The sequence below is a fragment of the Cydia fagiglandana genome, chromosome 13 (genome assembly GCF_963556715.1).
Source record: "Cydia fagiglandana chromosome 13, ilCydFagi1.1, whole genome shotgun sequence".
Taxonomy (NCBI): Eukaryota; Metazoa; Arthropoda; class Insecta; order Lepidoptera; family Tortricidae; genus Cydia; species Cydia fagiglandana.
In genome coordinates this window covers 18,782,529-18,799,332 of record NC_085944.1, presented here as the reverse complement: position 1 = coordinate 18,799,332, position 16,804 = coordinate 18,782,529, and the positions used below count along the sequence as shown (strand labels likewise).

Genomic DNA, 16,804 nt, shown 5'->3' with positions numbered 1-16,804 from the left:
AAAATATGAGGATTAACTTTTTTTTATTCCACGGCATGGCTCTTACACTTTGAGAATATCTGAAAACGAATGAACACAAGGAGCCATTTTGCAAATCCAGTAACTTTGTTATTACTTTTGACAGCGCGTGTCATGTGTCAACACAGAGTCGACACAAAGTCGAAACATTTGCGACTACTTTGTGACTGCAATATTTCTCAGCCTTAAACCATATTTATACATCATAATTAACAAGTTTCGTAGTATGTAAAGCGTTATTTCTGTTATTTAAGTATAGTATACGCATCGAAGTACTAAAAATGCATCAAATAATATAGTTATGAACACAGGCACTGAGAAGTAAACAATTTCATTTCCGGCTAAACTAAAACAATGTGGTGGCGCGTTGATTATATTACACTTAGTTTATCAAATCACTCGAGCAGTTTCATTCCCCATAATAATTTAAGTCCTATTGTAATATAAATGCAAACAATATATAATTACGTCTTGTAATCCGTTTTAGAGATGGCGTATTAATGTCACTTATTTTTATTTAAGCATTTTTCCATCTGACAGTTTCCATTTGACAGGAACAAAATGAACGAATGAACGAATGATTTTGGCATAAAGTAGTCGCAAACCCGAAACAATGTGTGCACACGGCGACCACACTTTATGTCACTTTGTGTCATGTGTCGACCCTTCCCCATTTCTGGTAACTGTGTCGACACGGCGACGACTCTGCGACTGGAATTGTGACCGAAACAGACGGTGTCGACACAAGATGTGTCAACACCGCGTCGTAACGGCGACTAGAAATGGTTGTATGGGCGCATTAAACACCATATTGCCAGCCAAAACACCAGTAATTTCCTTAAACTCATTTCATACACGGAACGAATCCATCTCGAAAATTGAAATAAATCCCGTGATCCATTTAACGACTTCTGCAACCCGGGCATATTTCAACGGAGCTCCAATATCCACATTCCGTATTTGCTCGAATGTGTTGAGTTAAAATATTGGTAAACCACCTTAGAGGAGAGTCGGGTAATTACAGACGTTACGTGTTTGTGCGTCATAAATATTATGGAAAAATCAGAAGGGGCCTACAGATTACCAATTCGCCGGACGATATCAGCCTGTCAGTTGTTTGGAGAGCTGTCAAATTTTGCAATTAACTAACAGGCTGATATCGCCCGGCGAACTCATAATCAATGAGCCCCATTACATTTAATCGACCTAGCCCCGCACGTATGGTGTCGGTACTAGATGACGATATGGTAATAATATATAATGGATACATATAGATAAATATATACTTAAATATGTAAAAAACATTCATAACTCAGGAAAAAATATCTGTGATGAACACACAAATAAAATGTCCTTACCAGCTAAGAAAAAGAAGACTAGGACAGAAACAAAGTATCATAACTAGTTATTCCCGCAATATGGATATGGATGGGACGTGTGGCAAAGCACTTCACTTTTGACCTTTTGTATTCGTGAAGGAAACATTTTATGACCAATCGATGCAAGTTATGTTTCGTAAACTATAACTGACTTATTCCAGCTTTTCGTCAAGGTGTTCGCAATCACCCAACTCTCCTCTACTCCTGACTTTTTGACTTCAAACCAACTTGACTCAATACGTACATTTACAAAACTCAACATAAGTCCTAACTCTCCTAAGGCGAAGATATCGAACTCAGAAATTTGTGGCTCAATAAATTTTATACGTTCTTCAACTGGGGATTCGAGGTATGACGTGGTAACTGAAAAATGTTGAAATTCTGAGACAGCGGCGAAAGGCGAAATGTTTAGTTATATTTTTGCCTTTGAGAACTTCGATATGTTTCGACATATCTTTTAACTCTATTTATTACTTAGGGAGCAGTTGGTTGAATAGTCCATAATATCTATCTTTGAGAAACCTGTCTTATACTCAGGTCATCAATATTGAGACGAATTACATTTATAACAAGACATATTTGAGCAGATAAGCCAGATAATCTAATATCGTAGAATTTAAACTGAGTCATACTTTACGTGATTTTGAAATACGAGATATTACTACTGTGTTTTATTTAACCCACGATGGAAAAAACGGGATGATATACATATCTGTAGTTAAAATTTTTTTTAGTTATGGGCTGAGAAATATGATCTCAGTCACTTTAAAGCTAGAGTGAATAGGCTATTACTGAACCGGTGAGCTCCATCTTAGGCTCTGTCTTCACTTTCCATCAGGTGTGACTAGAGCCAATCAACAATCAGTTTATAATAAAAAAAAGGCCGAAAGGTATGATGATATTTGGCCCGTTGGTAAAATCGGCCGTATCAATAGAAGAATAGTGAAGCGGCAAAAAATGCTATGTCGCCAAAATGATTTTTAGTTGTTAAGATTATAATTGTTTTATTTGACTATAATTTTGGGTTGTAAGATACGAGTATGTAGACGATAACTATGGGTATTTGTTGCTTGACACATTTTTTAAATATAATGTATTTATTATTTTCCTTGGGAAGCTACATGTGGCTACGTGTTGAGTGTGTTTTTTATATCATTATTTTGTGTTTCAAGTTTACATTCACTAGATGGCGCTGTTTTAATGTTTGACAAGTGTTTTTGTGTTAAAGATTATGTTGGACTTGATGTTAGAACTTTAAATTACCTGTAGGAGCCAGTAGCATCGCCTGTGGAATGTGGGTAGTATCGCCGAGTGCACGTAGCAACCGTAGATGCACTGGAACAAAAATATACAGTTGTTCAATTTGAGTTGTTCGGAACATACCTAAGGAACATCATTTGATATTTACCACTAGTTTTACTGTAAAGGAAACTATGCTGAGTAAATCTTTATAAATCTGCGAAAATAATCAAAGATGTATTTGAAGAAGTCCCCAACCCACAGGTGGGACGTATGTAGACTTAATTACTATTGTTATTAAATATGTTTATTTGATCTATTTTACATAGGTACATAATAAAACTTTGTTTTTTATAGGATTCGAAAGGCTCCCTGATAAAATTCTGATGTCAAAATTGTAAAAACCGGCCGTCATTTTGAATTAGCTAATTTTGCTCTTATAATGATGGAAATTGATATCTGAACTGGATTACAGGACATGGATACAAAAGTTCCCTTCATATGAATCTGTAGTCAAATTTGTAAAAAAATAAATACTTGGGGTCCTAAAATGTGAAGCTGTCAAACATCGAACCAATAAAAAATTAAATTATCGTGAAAAGCGAAAAACTGACTTCAAAAAAGATAAAATATCTCTATTATATACATACATAGCACTAGTGCCAGCCTTTCAAACAAAAAAAAAACATTTTCCAAATCGTTTCAGAAATAACGGAGTTCTGAGGCAACATGCATACAAAGAAATATATAGGTAGTCGAATTGACAAACTCTTCTTTTTTGTGACAAAGTCTGTTAAAAACCCACTGAAAAGATAAAAAAATCGAACCATCCAAATCCCATTCGACTTTTAAATGTAGGTTTACAGTGTCAGAATGCATTCCACTCGGTCGGCAATGCAATCAGCATAGCTTACTTTATCAAAAACTAGAGACGGCCAGCTGGAATTGGCACCTGAGGTAACTCACTTACGAGGAAGCCTCTCTGAGTGGACGCGGCTTGAGGCACAAGCGATGGCGGTTTTAGATTAAGGTCAGCTAGAGCAAACGCTAGTTACCATCGCAAATCCTAGCTGACTCTAAAATTAGAAAATTACAGTCCAGTGTGTCGAGTCATTGTTTTATTTATAAAAGAGCGGGTCCTTCGGGCCGGCGCAATCACTTGTAGGATCGATTCCGCCTCTGTATTTTTTTGAAATTAAAACCCAACGCTGACTTGTACTTCGTACCTGTATGTTACTACAAAATTAGGATTGAAAAAAAAAATACACTGTCACTATCACACTGTCACATTGACAAATATGACTATTACATTCGTAAAGTATCACTTAATAATATCACTTCCGTCACCCATCTGTCATGCATGATTTTCTTCTTCCATACAAAATATCGATGTTACAATGACAGACGATAAAAATCACGACAATCTTAGATCTACGCCTGTACTTTAAAACCGCGATCTTTTGTGCCTTACGCCTCTGCACTGTCCGGTCGCCATGTTTTATTCAGGGGGTCCCCCGGGCCGGCGCGATCACTTGTAGGTTCGATTCCGACACGAGCGGCATCCCCAAACTGGCTAGCTGGAGCCAAGAGTGGTTTAGCAAATTAGTCTTATAGGTATAATGAATGAATGAATGAAAACATTTATTTTCAGGCAACCATTGGCCCAAAGATAAATACCTTAAAACTAGCATACATATTAATACAAAATATATCTTAAAACTAAAAACACAATTATGACTGCGATGCAGTTCGCAACCCCGCAGTGTCAGGGAGCCGGCCGCGGAACCGCCGGAACTTGACACCCTTCGGCCAAAACTCCTCCTTGGTGAAGGTCGCTAGATGTTTAGTCGGAACGCTCAGCACAAAAGAATTAAAATTCACACTGTGTCGAGATTCCAACTTCACGACCCTCAGGATGAATCCGGACTTGACTCATACATACTTCACGATCTCCTCAACCTTCGTAAGGTAGTGTAATCGGGACACATACAGCAGCGTCGTCGGTGTTGCAGGACGCAGCAAATGGTTGGGTCCAGTCGGTGCGGTACCGCACTGATTCGGACGAGCTGACTTCTTTCTCCTCTCCACCTTCTTGAAGCCATCTCTGTCTACTATAAGCTCTCTCTGTCTCTGTCTCTGTCTGTATAAGCGAGCATACTATGCAGTCATCACATCCGTGAGGGATAAAACATGGTTACGAAATTAAAAACACTTTTTAACATTTTTGTTGACAACAAATCAAAAACAACCTGCGTAACTTAGGCTCACTTGCACCATTCCACTAACCCGGGGTTAACCAGTGAAACCTGGAGTTACCATGGTAACCAGTACAATTTGACACTAGGTTTACGCTTTAACCGCTTAACCCTGGGTTAGTGGGATGGTGCAAGTGGGTCTTTGTCGGGTTCATTGTTGTCTATCTAACTTTGGTGCAGAACATCAATAATTAAAATTGAATCTATGACAAGGACCTTTGTTATGGACGAGTGCATTCAGCACCTGATGATTATGACACTGTGAGATCTGAATCCAAATAATAACACGTACTGAAAAAATATCCCCCAAATCCCAAAACCCCATTGACCCCAAAACTATTGCATAAATAAACAGTAAAAAAATAGAAGGCGAGAGTTGGCAACCCCTGCTTAACTTTCCAATATACAGGTGACACCAAAGTTTAAACAGTAAACAAAAATTAAAAGGCGAAAGTTAGCCACCCCTGCTTAAACAGGTCAGGTATGCAAACTATCTTCAAATGGGACACCATTTGTATATAACCCATATTCCGTACAAATACAGTCGTCGAAAATCGTTGGCCTAACCCAAATGGACACTCAAATCTAAATCGGGTGGCCGTGCTGCCGGATCGTATTTTTCGGCCATTCCGGCCAATAACCGGCTCTGTAGTGGGTTTTGGGACGGGAATATCCGGCCGTCTGTGGAAAGTAGGGTGGGGTAAGCGTTGCACGGAAGCGATTTGATTCTCTGATTTGTGAATTTTTTAAGTATTAGTAAAAACAATTCATAATTTTAGAGTCTCAAAACTACGACGACCTAGATATAGACAGAAGGAGAACAACACGCTTTTCTGTATATTTTCACGATGTCTAATAGAAGTAAAGCTTACACTATTCAAAGCCTTTTTGTTCGTCTTACTACTCGTGCAGGCTATAAAGCGCTTAACAGCGTAAAAATATTAATACTACGTTTGTAGGAAACGCGGTTACGTGACATCGCTCTCCTACTCTCTTTCCTCTCCTCTCTTTCTCATAAGATGAGCCCATGGGCCCTGGGATAAAAGAGTAAGAAGAAAACCATACTTTGATAAGAATTAATGAAAATATTGAAACAAGTAAAGATAGTGTGTGACAGTGTCCATTTATGCAAAATTTTCTTTTAATATCACCCCTACCTTACCACGAGATGACCAATACGTTACTCGTTAACGAGAGTGTAAATTATTTGTATGGAGAAATTGTACAGCGTGCCTGCGTCCACACTAAGAAGTTATTTTGCACTCCACCCACCGCTTCCGCTTATACCTTGTACCGTTTAATATCGAACCGAAAGACGTCGCTTTTACGATCCCCGCCGACTGCTCGGTAATGTGGCTTGCTTATGTATTAGCTGATTGGGTATTATCGCCCTACGACCGATTAGGGTTGATCACTTGGATCTATTGGTCTTTACGTTTGGGCGCCAATCGTGTAACTCTTGCAGGGCTTATGTTTGACGAGTTTTAGTGTAAAAGAAAAAAATACTCCTGAAACCCGAACCAGATTTAATTTAACAACTTATGTTTTTGAACTGCAGCGGTATCATGGTCACATTTTTGTCACTTGTCATATCATGCGTCATTTTTGCACTTACGTTCTTGTTAGAGCGTGACAGGTATGTGACAAATGATAGACAGCCGTCCATCTTACAATTCGCCGTACTGGTTTTGATACCACCTTGACGGTCGTCTTTGTAATCGGCGAGTATTTTATGCACGACTTTCACGTGATATCGCATGCACTAATCACTAATTTTATTTTTACAACAATTTTTTTTCCATTGCTTCCACCATATTATTATATCCGATCCATTCTTCTTCTTCTTCCAGTGCCATATGCTACCGGAGGTCGGCTATCATGAGGGGTATACGAACTTTAGACACAGCTGCGCGGAATAATGAACGGGTACTCTGTTTGAACCATGTTCGGAGATTTTTGAGCCATGGGTTACGTCTTCGTCCGGATGATCTTTTCCCTTGGGCTTTCCTTGTATAATGACTAGAAGGAATTCATACTTCTCGTTTCGCATGATATGACCAAAGTACTGTAACTTGCGTTTTTTGACTGTCTTTAAAACCTCGACCTCTTTATTTACTAAAGGCAGCGCTCTTTCGTTAGTTATTCTATATGTTCATGATATTTTCAGAATTCTTCTGTACACCGTATGGTAAGTACAATAACTTTGTATATCGGAACACATCAAAGTTTATTCTACAAATGTATAAGTTAGCTTACACACATTAAGTGCAGTCGCCATCAAATATATCGGAGTAGCCAAGGCGCTCACAAATATCTGAACACGCCTCTATTGTCAAAGCGTTAGAGTGCGTGTTCAGATTTTGTGAACACCTTGGCCGCTCCGATATATCTGGCGACTGTACGCATGGTGTAACCGACCCCTAAAGTCCCGTATCCACATAAGATCTGGATCTGTTTTTACCTCGCGGCGTTGATTAATGGGCCTATAACTTAGCGGCTTATCGACGCCCAATTGAACTTACCTAGTTAAAAACATTGAACTGAACTAAACTCAAAGTAATTTACGTAGGTGGGTCAAAATTCTTTTGGTTTCTTGTTTTTTGTCCCCAAAAAATGTGAGAGAGTGGAACTTTTAGTATGGGATGAAATTTAGTATATATTTTTTCTCATGATAAGAATTATAATATTTATAATCTACAGCTATAGTCCGCTTTTTTAGCATTAGAAATAAGGTAAACAATTTTGATGTGTCTTTTAATTGAAAAACACATTTTAAAAATAAGTTACGGCTAATATGTAATAATTATGAATCTAATACGATAATTTATATTCTTCTGCTTTCGTAAGTAATAGTTTTTGATTTTTAAAAAGCGTTTTTCAATTAAAAGACATGTCAAGAACGCTTACCTTCTTGCAACTTCTTTCTAATGCTACAAAAAACTAACTATAGGTTACTTATTTTAAATTTCACATGTATTTCTAATGTTGCCCTCATTTTCCAACGTAAGTATTTATAAACACTTTTTCTAATAACATGTCAAGTTGTAAAGCGATGTTTTCTGCGTTATATTACACCTTCTCGGAAATGAGCGCCATATTGTTTTTCACCGGATATTAACGGCCCGCGGGTTCATAACCGGCTCTAAATATCGGTAATGTATAGAACCGGCCGGCTGATTTTTAAAAGGCGTTTTTCAATTAAAAGACATGTCAAGATCGCTTACCTTCTTTAAAGTTCTTTCTAATGCTAAAAAATACGAACTATAGAAAGTCATGCAATAGTACTATTAAGTACTTTTATTATTTATTTGATATTTTGATAGGAGTGTGACAGAGTGGTCAGAAACAAGACAATGAATACGATGTTATAATTAATTTGAATGCAAAAAAATGTAAAGCTGTTGTTTTATCGATATTAACCTATCAATAAAACTAAAATAATTTATATATGAAGTTATGAACGCGCAGCCAAACTGTGGATTGAAATGGCCGGTAACGGTATATCCGGACCGATACGACCTACAATGAGATACGGTCATTTTACTTAGGGCCCGATTCGGATTATGAAATAGACATCTATTAGACATCTTTCAGACATCACCAAGATACGATAACGATATGTTTAAGATCTAACCTGTCAAATTTGGCATTTGTGCGATTCTGGAGATACTCTTGAACGATTTCCACAGGATATGACTTAGAGATCTAATTCACATCTAATAGATATCTTACTCTATCTAACGTAAAAGTGACATTGGTTGCCCGAATTGCGCTGCAAAAGAGAACCAGTTGATATCTAAACTATAACGTATCTAGAATGGATCTAGTACGTGTCGTCTCTTGTGAATATCTTGAAGTTCGAATACGGCAGTTACTATCTGCTCTGTCTGCTCGTTTGCCTCCAATATAAAAAAAAACACAAATAATTTATTTTAATTGCACCAGAGTACAAACAAAACTGAATTCACCTCCAGATACAGAATAGCTTGCGCAACAGAAAGTGCACTGGCACCACGCCAACAGTTATTCTGCTCAATGCAAGACAGACCCGGTGGAAGTGCTTCCTCTGTCCGCTGTTATCTTGAATGGTTACATCTTTGTCGAGTTTTGTTTTAAAATCTGATTGTGCTTTGTTTTCACGTTCGAAACAAATTGTCGAAATAAGTGAGGTTTTCTATTCGAGTGGAAATTATGTGATATTTTGAAGCTTTATCTTGATAAAATTGTTTAACACTAGCTCAATAAAATTGTTTAACACTAAATCAATAAACTTATTTAACACTAGTTCAATAAATTTCTTTAACACTAGTTCAAGGTCGCGCCTCTCTAGCCGCCGCTATAATTATAATGAAAATTACGCTCTAATTTTAAAATTGTAATTTAATTTTGTTTCTGTTATTTATACGTGTAATACCAGATTCTAAAGCTTTTTGTTATTATATCTTGATGTCCTAAGGTTGTCTGGAAGAGATCTCTTACAGCGCGAATACATTCTGCTGCTAACAACACTTAGTCAATCTGTGTAAGAATCTTCTATAATATTTATTTAATATTTATTTAACAAGCTTTATTTACATTGTAAATCATTTGCTTCTTTATTAATTTTTATTGTGGCTCAATAAACAATATTTACTTACTTTCTCTTAGTGTCACTTACACTTGCAACTTCGATCCAGATATTTTTGACAACACTAATCTAGGAATATCTAGGCCATGTAGCCTGCCAAGGTCTCAGTCCAAGGTCCTCTAGCACCGCAAGCCATGTTTCCGAGCAATATACGCCCACATTTAAGGCTTGCTTCGTTGGGTAGCATCTGCCTTGCTTTGCTCCAAGGCATCTATTTAAATAAAAGCTGCCCAAGTTTTAGTTCGCTTTAAAATAGACTCGCCTTTGAAAAGTCGGTAAATTATGGTTATCCATAATCCTCTCTTTTATCCCTCCCAAGGTTGAATTAACAAATATATTTCGAAATTTAAGATTGCTAAGCTGATGGCCTAGCGGTAAGAGCGTGCGACTTTCAATCCGGGGGTCGCGGGTTCAAACCCCGGCTCGTACCAATGAGTTTTTCGGGAGTTATGTACGAAATATCATTTGGTATTTACCAGTTGCTTTTCGGTGAAGGAAAACATCGTGAGGAAACCGGACTAATCCCAACAAGGCCTAGTTTCCTCTCAGGGCTGAAAGGTCAGATGGCAGTCGCTTTCGTTAAAACTAGTGCCTACGTCAAATCATGGAATTAGTTGTCAAGCGGACCCCAGGCTCCCATGAGCCGTGGCAAAATGCCGGGATAACGCGAGGAAGAAGGAAGGACTGGAAAAAAAGTATGTTTCAAATTTCAAAATCTCAACGTGAAGGACCAACGTTGTCTTACAATTTTTAAATACGGATTTGTTAAAATATAACAGTCTGTACCGGGATTTGAACAGAGGACCATAGGCTTCATATGCAGAGCCCCTACCAACAGGCCTAGGCCGGATCAGACAGGTCAAAGAATTCCTGGTATAATATTCTTCCTTGTGCGATTATTTATTTATATTCCAAAACTGTCCCACAACAAATTAAACACTCAACCTCAAGCGCTCTGTCTTAAACAAGGCGAGGTTCTTAATTGTTATAAATTCCTGGCTTCTCGGCGGATAATCTTCAAAGAGTAATCTTATTGTGGCTTTCGGGCACTTTACATCCCCGGGGCTTTTGCGGCAATAAACAAGTGGTGGGCCGGCCTAGGGCATGAGCGGAAGCGATTTTTAAAAGGAAGATATTGTAACAGTCAAATTCCGATATATTTGATGTAAAACACTTTTTGTGTCATTTTTAGTGCTCCAATAATTGATTCACTTCTGTATCGCAAATCAGTTAAATGCCTTTTTTTATTTACCTACATTTTATTTGTCGCTATGGTTGTATAACGTTTTAACAAAATTATTACTCGTACCATTTTTACAATTTTGATTGGTGAAACATCAAACGTCTCTGCCCAATAGAAACCAAGGTTTAGAGCATAAAAATAATTTTTTTAATACAGTTGCTCAAAAAGTGCTACTTTACGTAGCTGTTTAGCGTGCGGAAAGTTGGTTATCTCGAACTAGTGCTTTTTACTTTTCCAATTTTTTTAAATTTATACTTGTTCCAATTCACGACTACTTATTGATGAGTGTTAATATTAGTTTCCTTTAAACGTCGTAATCAGCATAAAAACCTACCGTTAATGTAAGAATACGAAAAATATTACATATTTCATATTTAATTACTTACCTCTTCGTCATTATAACACGTTTATTTTTTAATATTCAATATTGAAAATTCCGTTCTTAATAAGTTGACTGAATGGAACGGAATCAAACGCCCATAGATATAATATACTTAAAGACGACGTCTAACCGAGCTGTCACTGTTACCACTTTTGTTTAGTGTACGATTAACAATGTTTTTCTTATTTTTTCGCAACTGTATTAAAAAACGTCGTTCGATACACGTGCGGAAATGTCATTCTTCACTCGTCCCGAGTCTATATCCCGGTACTCGTGAAGTAATGACATACCTTCCGCACTAGCATCGAAATGTACTATTATTATGTATTATATTATGGTTTACAATTATTTTTGAAATATTTTTGTCAGAAATATTGTGTCAAATTTAAAAATCATACTTACGAATTCTTACCTCCCGTAACTGTTTTCATACTATTTCCATTGGACATGACCTTTTTTCGTGACAATTTAAAAAGTTCAAGTTACTTTACCTGCTGACACTTGTGCCTTGCACCAACTGGCACGTCTCCAAAAGGCTAATGTCGACACAAAACACTAGGTGGCGTGCATTCTGATAAACCGAGGCCTAGTGAAACGAATTTACTGCGATTGGATTATCTGTGGTTTTAATACTTTCATGAAGAGTCATTAGGTTAGGTTAGGTTAAACAGGTTGTGCCTTACAAATAAATGAATATGAGGAGTACAATGAGCCCCTGAATTTAATCTGGGGGCACGGCAGTGCCCCCGCCAAGTCGTGCGAAACAAAGAGGCACGGCCGTACCATCCTTTTCTCGTAGAGATTCAGGCCATTTTCGACGTCCTGTAATTTTTTGCTGGCTAAAGCTAGAACCCTGAATTTTCAGTGACATATAGGGCTATCTTAATTAAATAAAGATATCTAATTGATACGGTTTTAACACCACAGCACTGACTAAAATAACTGACTTGGTTTCACATTACATCTCAAAACTTTTTCGTAGTAACTAAAAGGATTGCGTTGCGAGACTTGCATCTTTTTACATGTACAGTCACCTGCAATATATAGTATGTTACTCTTCGAAGGCTGCAAAAATATCTGACACGATCTTATTTGTAGAGCCATAAGAGCGTGTCACATATTTTTGCGGCCTTCGGAGAGTAACATACTAGTGCAGGTGACTGTACTTAATGATTTTCATGGGATAAAATAGACGTAGAATAATGTGCTTTAATGTCAATGCTTTCCTATTTCACTGAGCTTTTATCGTATTTATTAGAATGATATTCTTTAAAAATACCTACATTTAATCGTAAGATTTTGTATTTAGTTACCGACTATTCTAAAGTTTACAGAAAATGTTCTAAATTAATAAATTCACTACCTACATTATTATGATATGATCTATACATATACAGGGTGATTTCTGGGTTGTGATCCAGAACCACTTTTTCTGACTCTGTAAATGATCCACATTATTCTTATTTTTCAAGTAAAATTAATGTTATACTAAGTAATTATGGTCACCCTATGACTTTTGACATACGCTGTATGGAAAGCGACAAGACGTCACATTGAGTAGGGTCACCAAATTGTATGCAAAAATGTTTTTTCCTAATTGTCATCTGGAAAATAATCATCATTATTGGTGATAAACAATAATTAATAACATCATTAGGCTCATCTTTAGATTCTGTATGATGTTTGGCTCTCTTGCTCCACGACCCCGAAATCACCCTGTATATCTGTATAATCCCTTCGCGTCATAAAAAATATTTTTTAATACAGTTGCTCAAAAAGTGCTACTTTACGTAGCTGTTTAGCGTGCGGAAAGTTGGTTATCTCGAACTAGTGCTTTTTACTTTTCCAATTTTTTTAAATTTATACTTGTTCCAATTCACGACTACTTATTGATGAGTGTTAATATTAGTTTCCTTTAAACGTCGTAATCAGCATAAAAACCTACCGTTAATGTAAGAATACGAAAAATATTACATATTTCATATTTAATTACTTACCTCTTCATCATTATAACACGTTTATTTTTTAATATTCAATATTGAAAATTCCGTTCTTAATAAGTTGACTGAATGGAACGGAATAGCTGCCAAACGCCATAGATATAATATACTTAAAGACGACGTCTAACCGAGCTGTCACTGTTACCACTTTTGTTTAGTGTACGATTAACAATGTTTTTCTTATTTTTTCGCAACTGTATTAAAAAACGTCGTTCGATACACGTGCGGAAATGTCATTCTTCACTCGTCCCGAGTCTTGCCACTCGCCTGCGGCTCGTGGCAAGATATCTCGGTCCTCGTGAAGTAATGACATACCTTCCGCACTAGCATCGAAATGTACTATTTCATAATTATTATTTTATTATAATTAATATAAGACCTCAGCAAGGAACCATAAAGTTAGGTAGGTACAAGATTTTTTTTTTCAAAATCTTTTCTAGTGAGATTAAACACAAAAGTTGTTTAATCTCACTAGGCCAAATAGTGCAACAAAGTATTTCATTAAACAATACGTCAATAAGCAAAACTTGCATTCTGGCACTAGGCCAGCAACGGAGATGCAGAGATAAAGTACAATAAGTCTCACGTTCCACTTTGATTAACGGCCCTCATTCTAACGCTTTCCGACTTCCATTTAATATTGCTTGTCAGTTTTTACAATGTTTCATTCCGTTTTAAATTTTTATGTTTATATTGTTTATGTACGATCATTTTAGTCGATCAGCAACTAATTTGATTTAACAGTTTTAATGTTTTTGTTAATAATTGTATTCCTAATAAAATTCTTCGAACAAACTATTACCTTATGCTCACGATTCCGTCTGAGTAACTAGAATGATATTTTCTACGATAAAATTTAGAATAGGATAGAATAGAATAGAATAGATTTATTCGTAAGCACAAACAATAGGAACAGTACATAGTATAAAAGAAAACACAAAATAAGATTAAAGTGCCACGAAATGGCCCCATCTCAGCATGTTGCTGGTGGCTTCCAGCGCTGATCTTCCGATGAGACCATCAAGTGAGAAGAATCACGGAAGGTAACAAACAAGAAGAAAAAAGACAGAAATAACATACAGTCAACAGTTAATTAAATAAGAAAAAAAAGTTACACAGCAATTTGTTAACTGACTTCAAAAAAAGGTAGAGGTTATCAATTCGATTGTATGTTTCTTTCCTTTTATTTATGTCCTTCCCTGGAACTCAAACTATGCCCATTAATAATTTCATCCAGGAGTGAAAGTATAAAAAGGTACCTATTAACAGACAGACATAATTGATTTTTCTTTTATAACAGCTCAAAACGGATATTTTGTCCTGCCGCACATTTAATTTGTTAATCGTTTGCGCATCTAGATACAACGCAATGACAAACCAAGATCGGTTCGTACAACATTTATTTGTAACACATAGAATAATACAATACTTACTAAAAGAAAATTAGATACTAGGTAGAAAAAAACCAGTCTAAATCTGAATGTTCCTTTCAGATATTTTACGGCCCCGACACTATCATGGATACTGACATTACTTTGACGGAATGACGTTTTTAGTGATAGTGTAGGGAGTGTCATGAAGGAATGACGGCAAGTAATGAAGTTTATTTTAATAATTTCCGTCAGTATTGGAGTTATGTCAAAGTAATGATACTAGAAATGACATTTTTGAAACCAAGAACGTTCTGTTTCGAAACGACCCGGATATTGATAAATTGACGAAATAAATAAATCTATCCAATCTCGTGCTAATTGGTTTGCGGCCTCAAGGGCCGCTGTATCGCGGATTGTATGCGATCGGAATACATTATCTAGCTTAGCTAACAATCTATCAGTCTGATGGTTCAATGTGAAGTAAGATTTAGAAGGTAACTATTGTGGATCTATGAAATAGTTATTTTTGAATTATTTTACGGTTTAGACTCGCTTGTTTTTAGTCACTCGCGCGACATGTTTCGGAGAGCCTAGGTCTCCTTTCTCAAGCGCTAACAGTGCGAGCAGCGTTCACGCCGGCCGTGTATCGCGCACTAAAAACAAGTGAGTGCGCGCGAGTGACTAAAAACAAGTGAGTCTAAACCGTAAAATTATTCAATGTTAGTATGTCTCACAACAGTTTAAATTCGAAATAGTTATTTGTTGTTTGAAAGTTGTTGTTTAACATCTCGTGGTAACATTGATACCCGAGCAAGCGAAAGATGTTAAAATTGATAAGTGGAATCTTGAGGGTTGCAAGGGTTTCAAGGTACGAGAGCCAAGCAAACTTTGCTACATGGTAAAACACAACGTTTTTCACTACACCAACACTTTATTCTCACACTGGAGTCATATGCCCACTTCATAAGAAAGGAGACAGAAAAAGGTGCGCGAACTACAGGGGGCATTGCCTTACTTCCCACAGTATACAAAATTCTATCGTATGTCCTACTGTCGCGGCTTGAACCCTACGCTGAGGAAACCATAGGGGATTACCAGTGCGGGTTCCGTAGAAACAGGAGCACAGTAGACAAGATATTCCTTCTTAAACAGATAATGGAGAAGAGGTGGAAATATGCCCAGAGCTGTCATAGAACTTCGTTGATTTCAAGAAGGCATATGACAGTATTGATCGTGAGTCGCTGGCCGAGCCCAATATAGTAGGAGAAATGAAAGCCTCAAGACTCCGATGGCTCGGGCACGTGGTCCGTATGGGTGAAGATCGAGCGGTTTGAAGAGAGTACTCGGGCCGTCCGGATGGTCGACGACCGGTTGGGCGTCCTAGGTATCGCTGGTGCGATGAGGTCGTGAAAAATCTGAACGAGCTCGGTGCCGTCGATTGGACAGAAACGACGCTAGACAGTTGCATGGCGTTCCTTAGTGTCAGAGGCCAAGATCCACTTCGGGTCGCTGCGCCACGGTAGTAAGTAAGTAAGTAACACTTTATTCTACAATATACGCATATTACAATGCACTTGTGAATGTAAAAAAACTACCACAACAACAACACTCAACATCACAACAATTTATAATGTAATACAATATTATGAAATTAACAAATCTAAACAAATCTCGACCGGTTCCTAACCCTACACCACATCCACGAGAAGATACTGGCGTAAGAAACGGCGGTACGCATTTTAGACATAACGAATTAAATCCAAATGAATTAAATGTTTATCAATCAAAATCATCACTTATAAAACTCAATCCCATTTAATTACCTTGCCACTCTTGTAAGTAAACTAAAATGTTTAACGATATATTATGTGCAAATTATTACAAGCTTTTCTACGATGGAGTTACTATTAATTGATATTTAGTGATAAGTTTAAATCATCACAATTCCACACTGTAAATTATCACCATTCTGTTAAACCCAAACTTTAATACATACATTAACCTGCTCCACACATCAATACACCTGCTTTACAAAATAGCGAATTTGAAAATAAAATCCACGTCATCTACGTCCCTTTACAGCGAAGCTTGTAAGCCCACAGATCAATTACTGCGGGCTATTGAACGGATTTATTTAGCCCGTCAATGGAAGGGTTAACTAGGTGTTAACCTAATAAGGGTAATTGATTTTGATTTGTTAAGCAAAAACCAACTGATTTGTAAAAAAACGAAAACAAGAAAGCTGATTGTGATGAATCAATTTGATAGGGTTTTGATTTGGTTTTGTT

General features: G+C 37.0%; 2 protein-coding genes across 6 annotated transcripts in view; both read right to left on the bottom strand.

Moving 5' to 3' along the window:
- Positions 1-16,804, bottom strand: part of LOC134670392 (calmodulin-binding transcription activator 2) — a 171,080-nt gene that overhangs the window by 44,496 nt on the left and 109,780 nt on the right. For all 5 annotated transcript variants that reach the window (XM_063528224.1, XM_063528225.1, XM_063528226.1 and 2 more), the window contains one exon: positions 2,661-2,732. In XM_063528224.1, the coding sequence (XP_063384294.1) occupies positions 2,661-2,732 (72 nt within the window). The remainder of the gene's footprint in view (positions 1-2,660; positions 2,733-16,804) is intronic.
- The window catches only part of LOC134670407 (UDP-xylose and UDP-N-acetylglucosamine transporter), a 288,518-nt gene that overhangs the window by 171,382 nt on the left and 100,332 nt on the right, over positions 1-16,804 (bottom strand). The gene's annotated exons all lie outside the window — the stretch shown is intronic.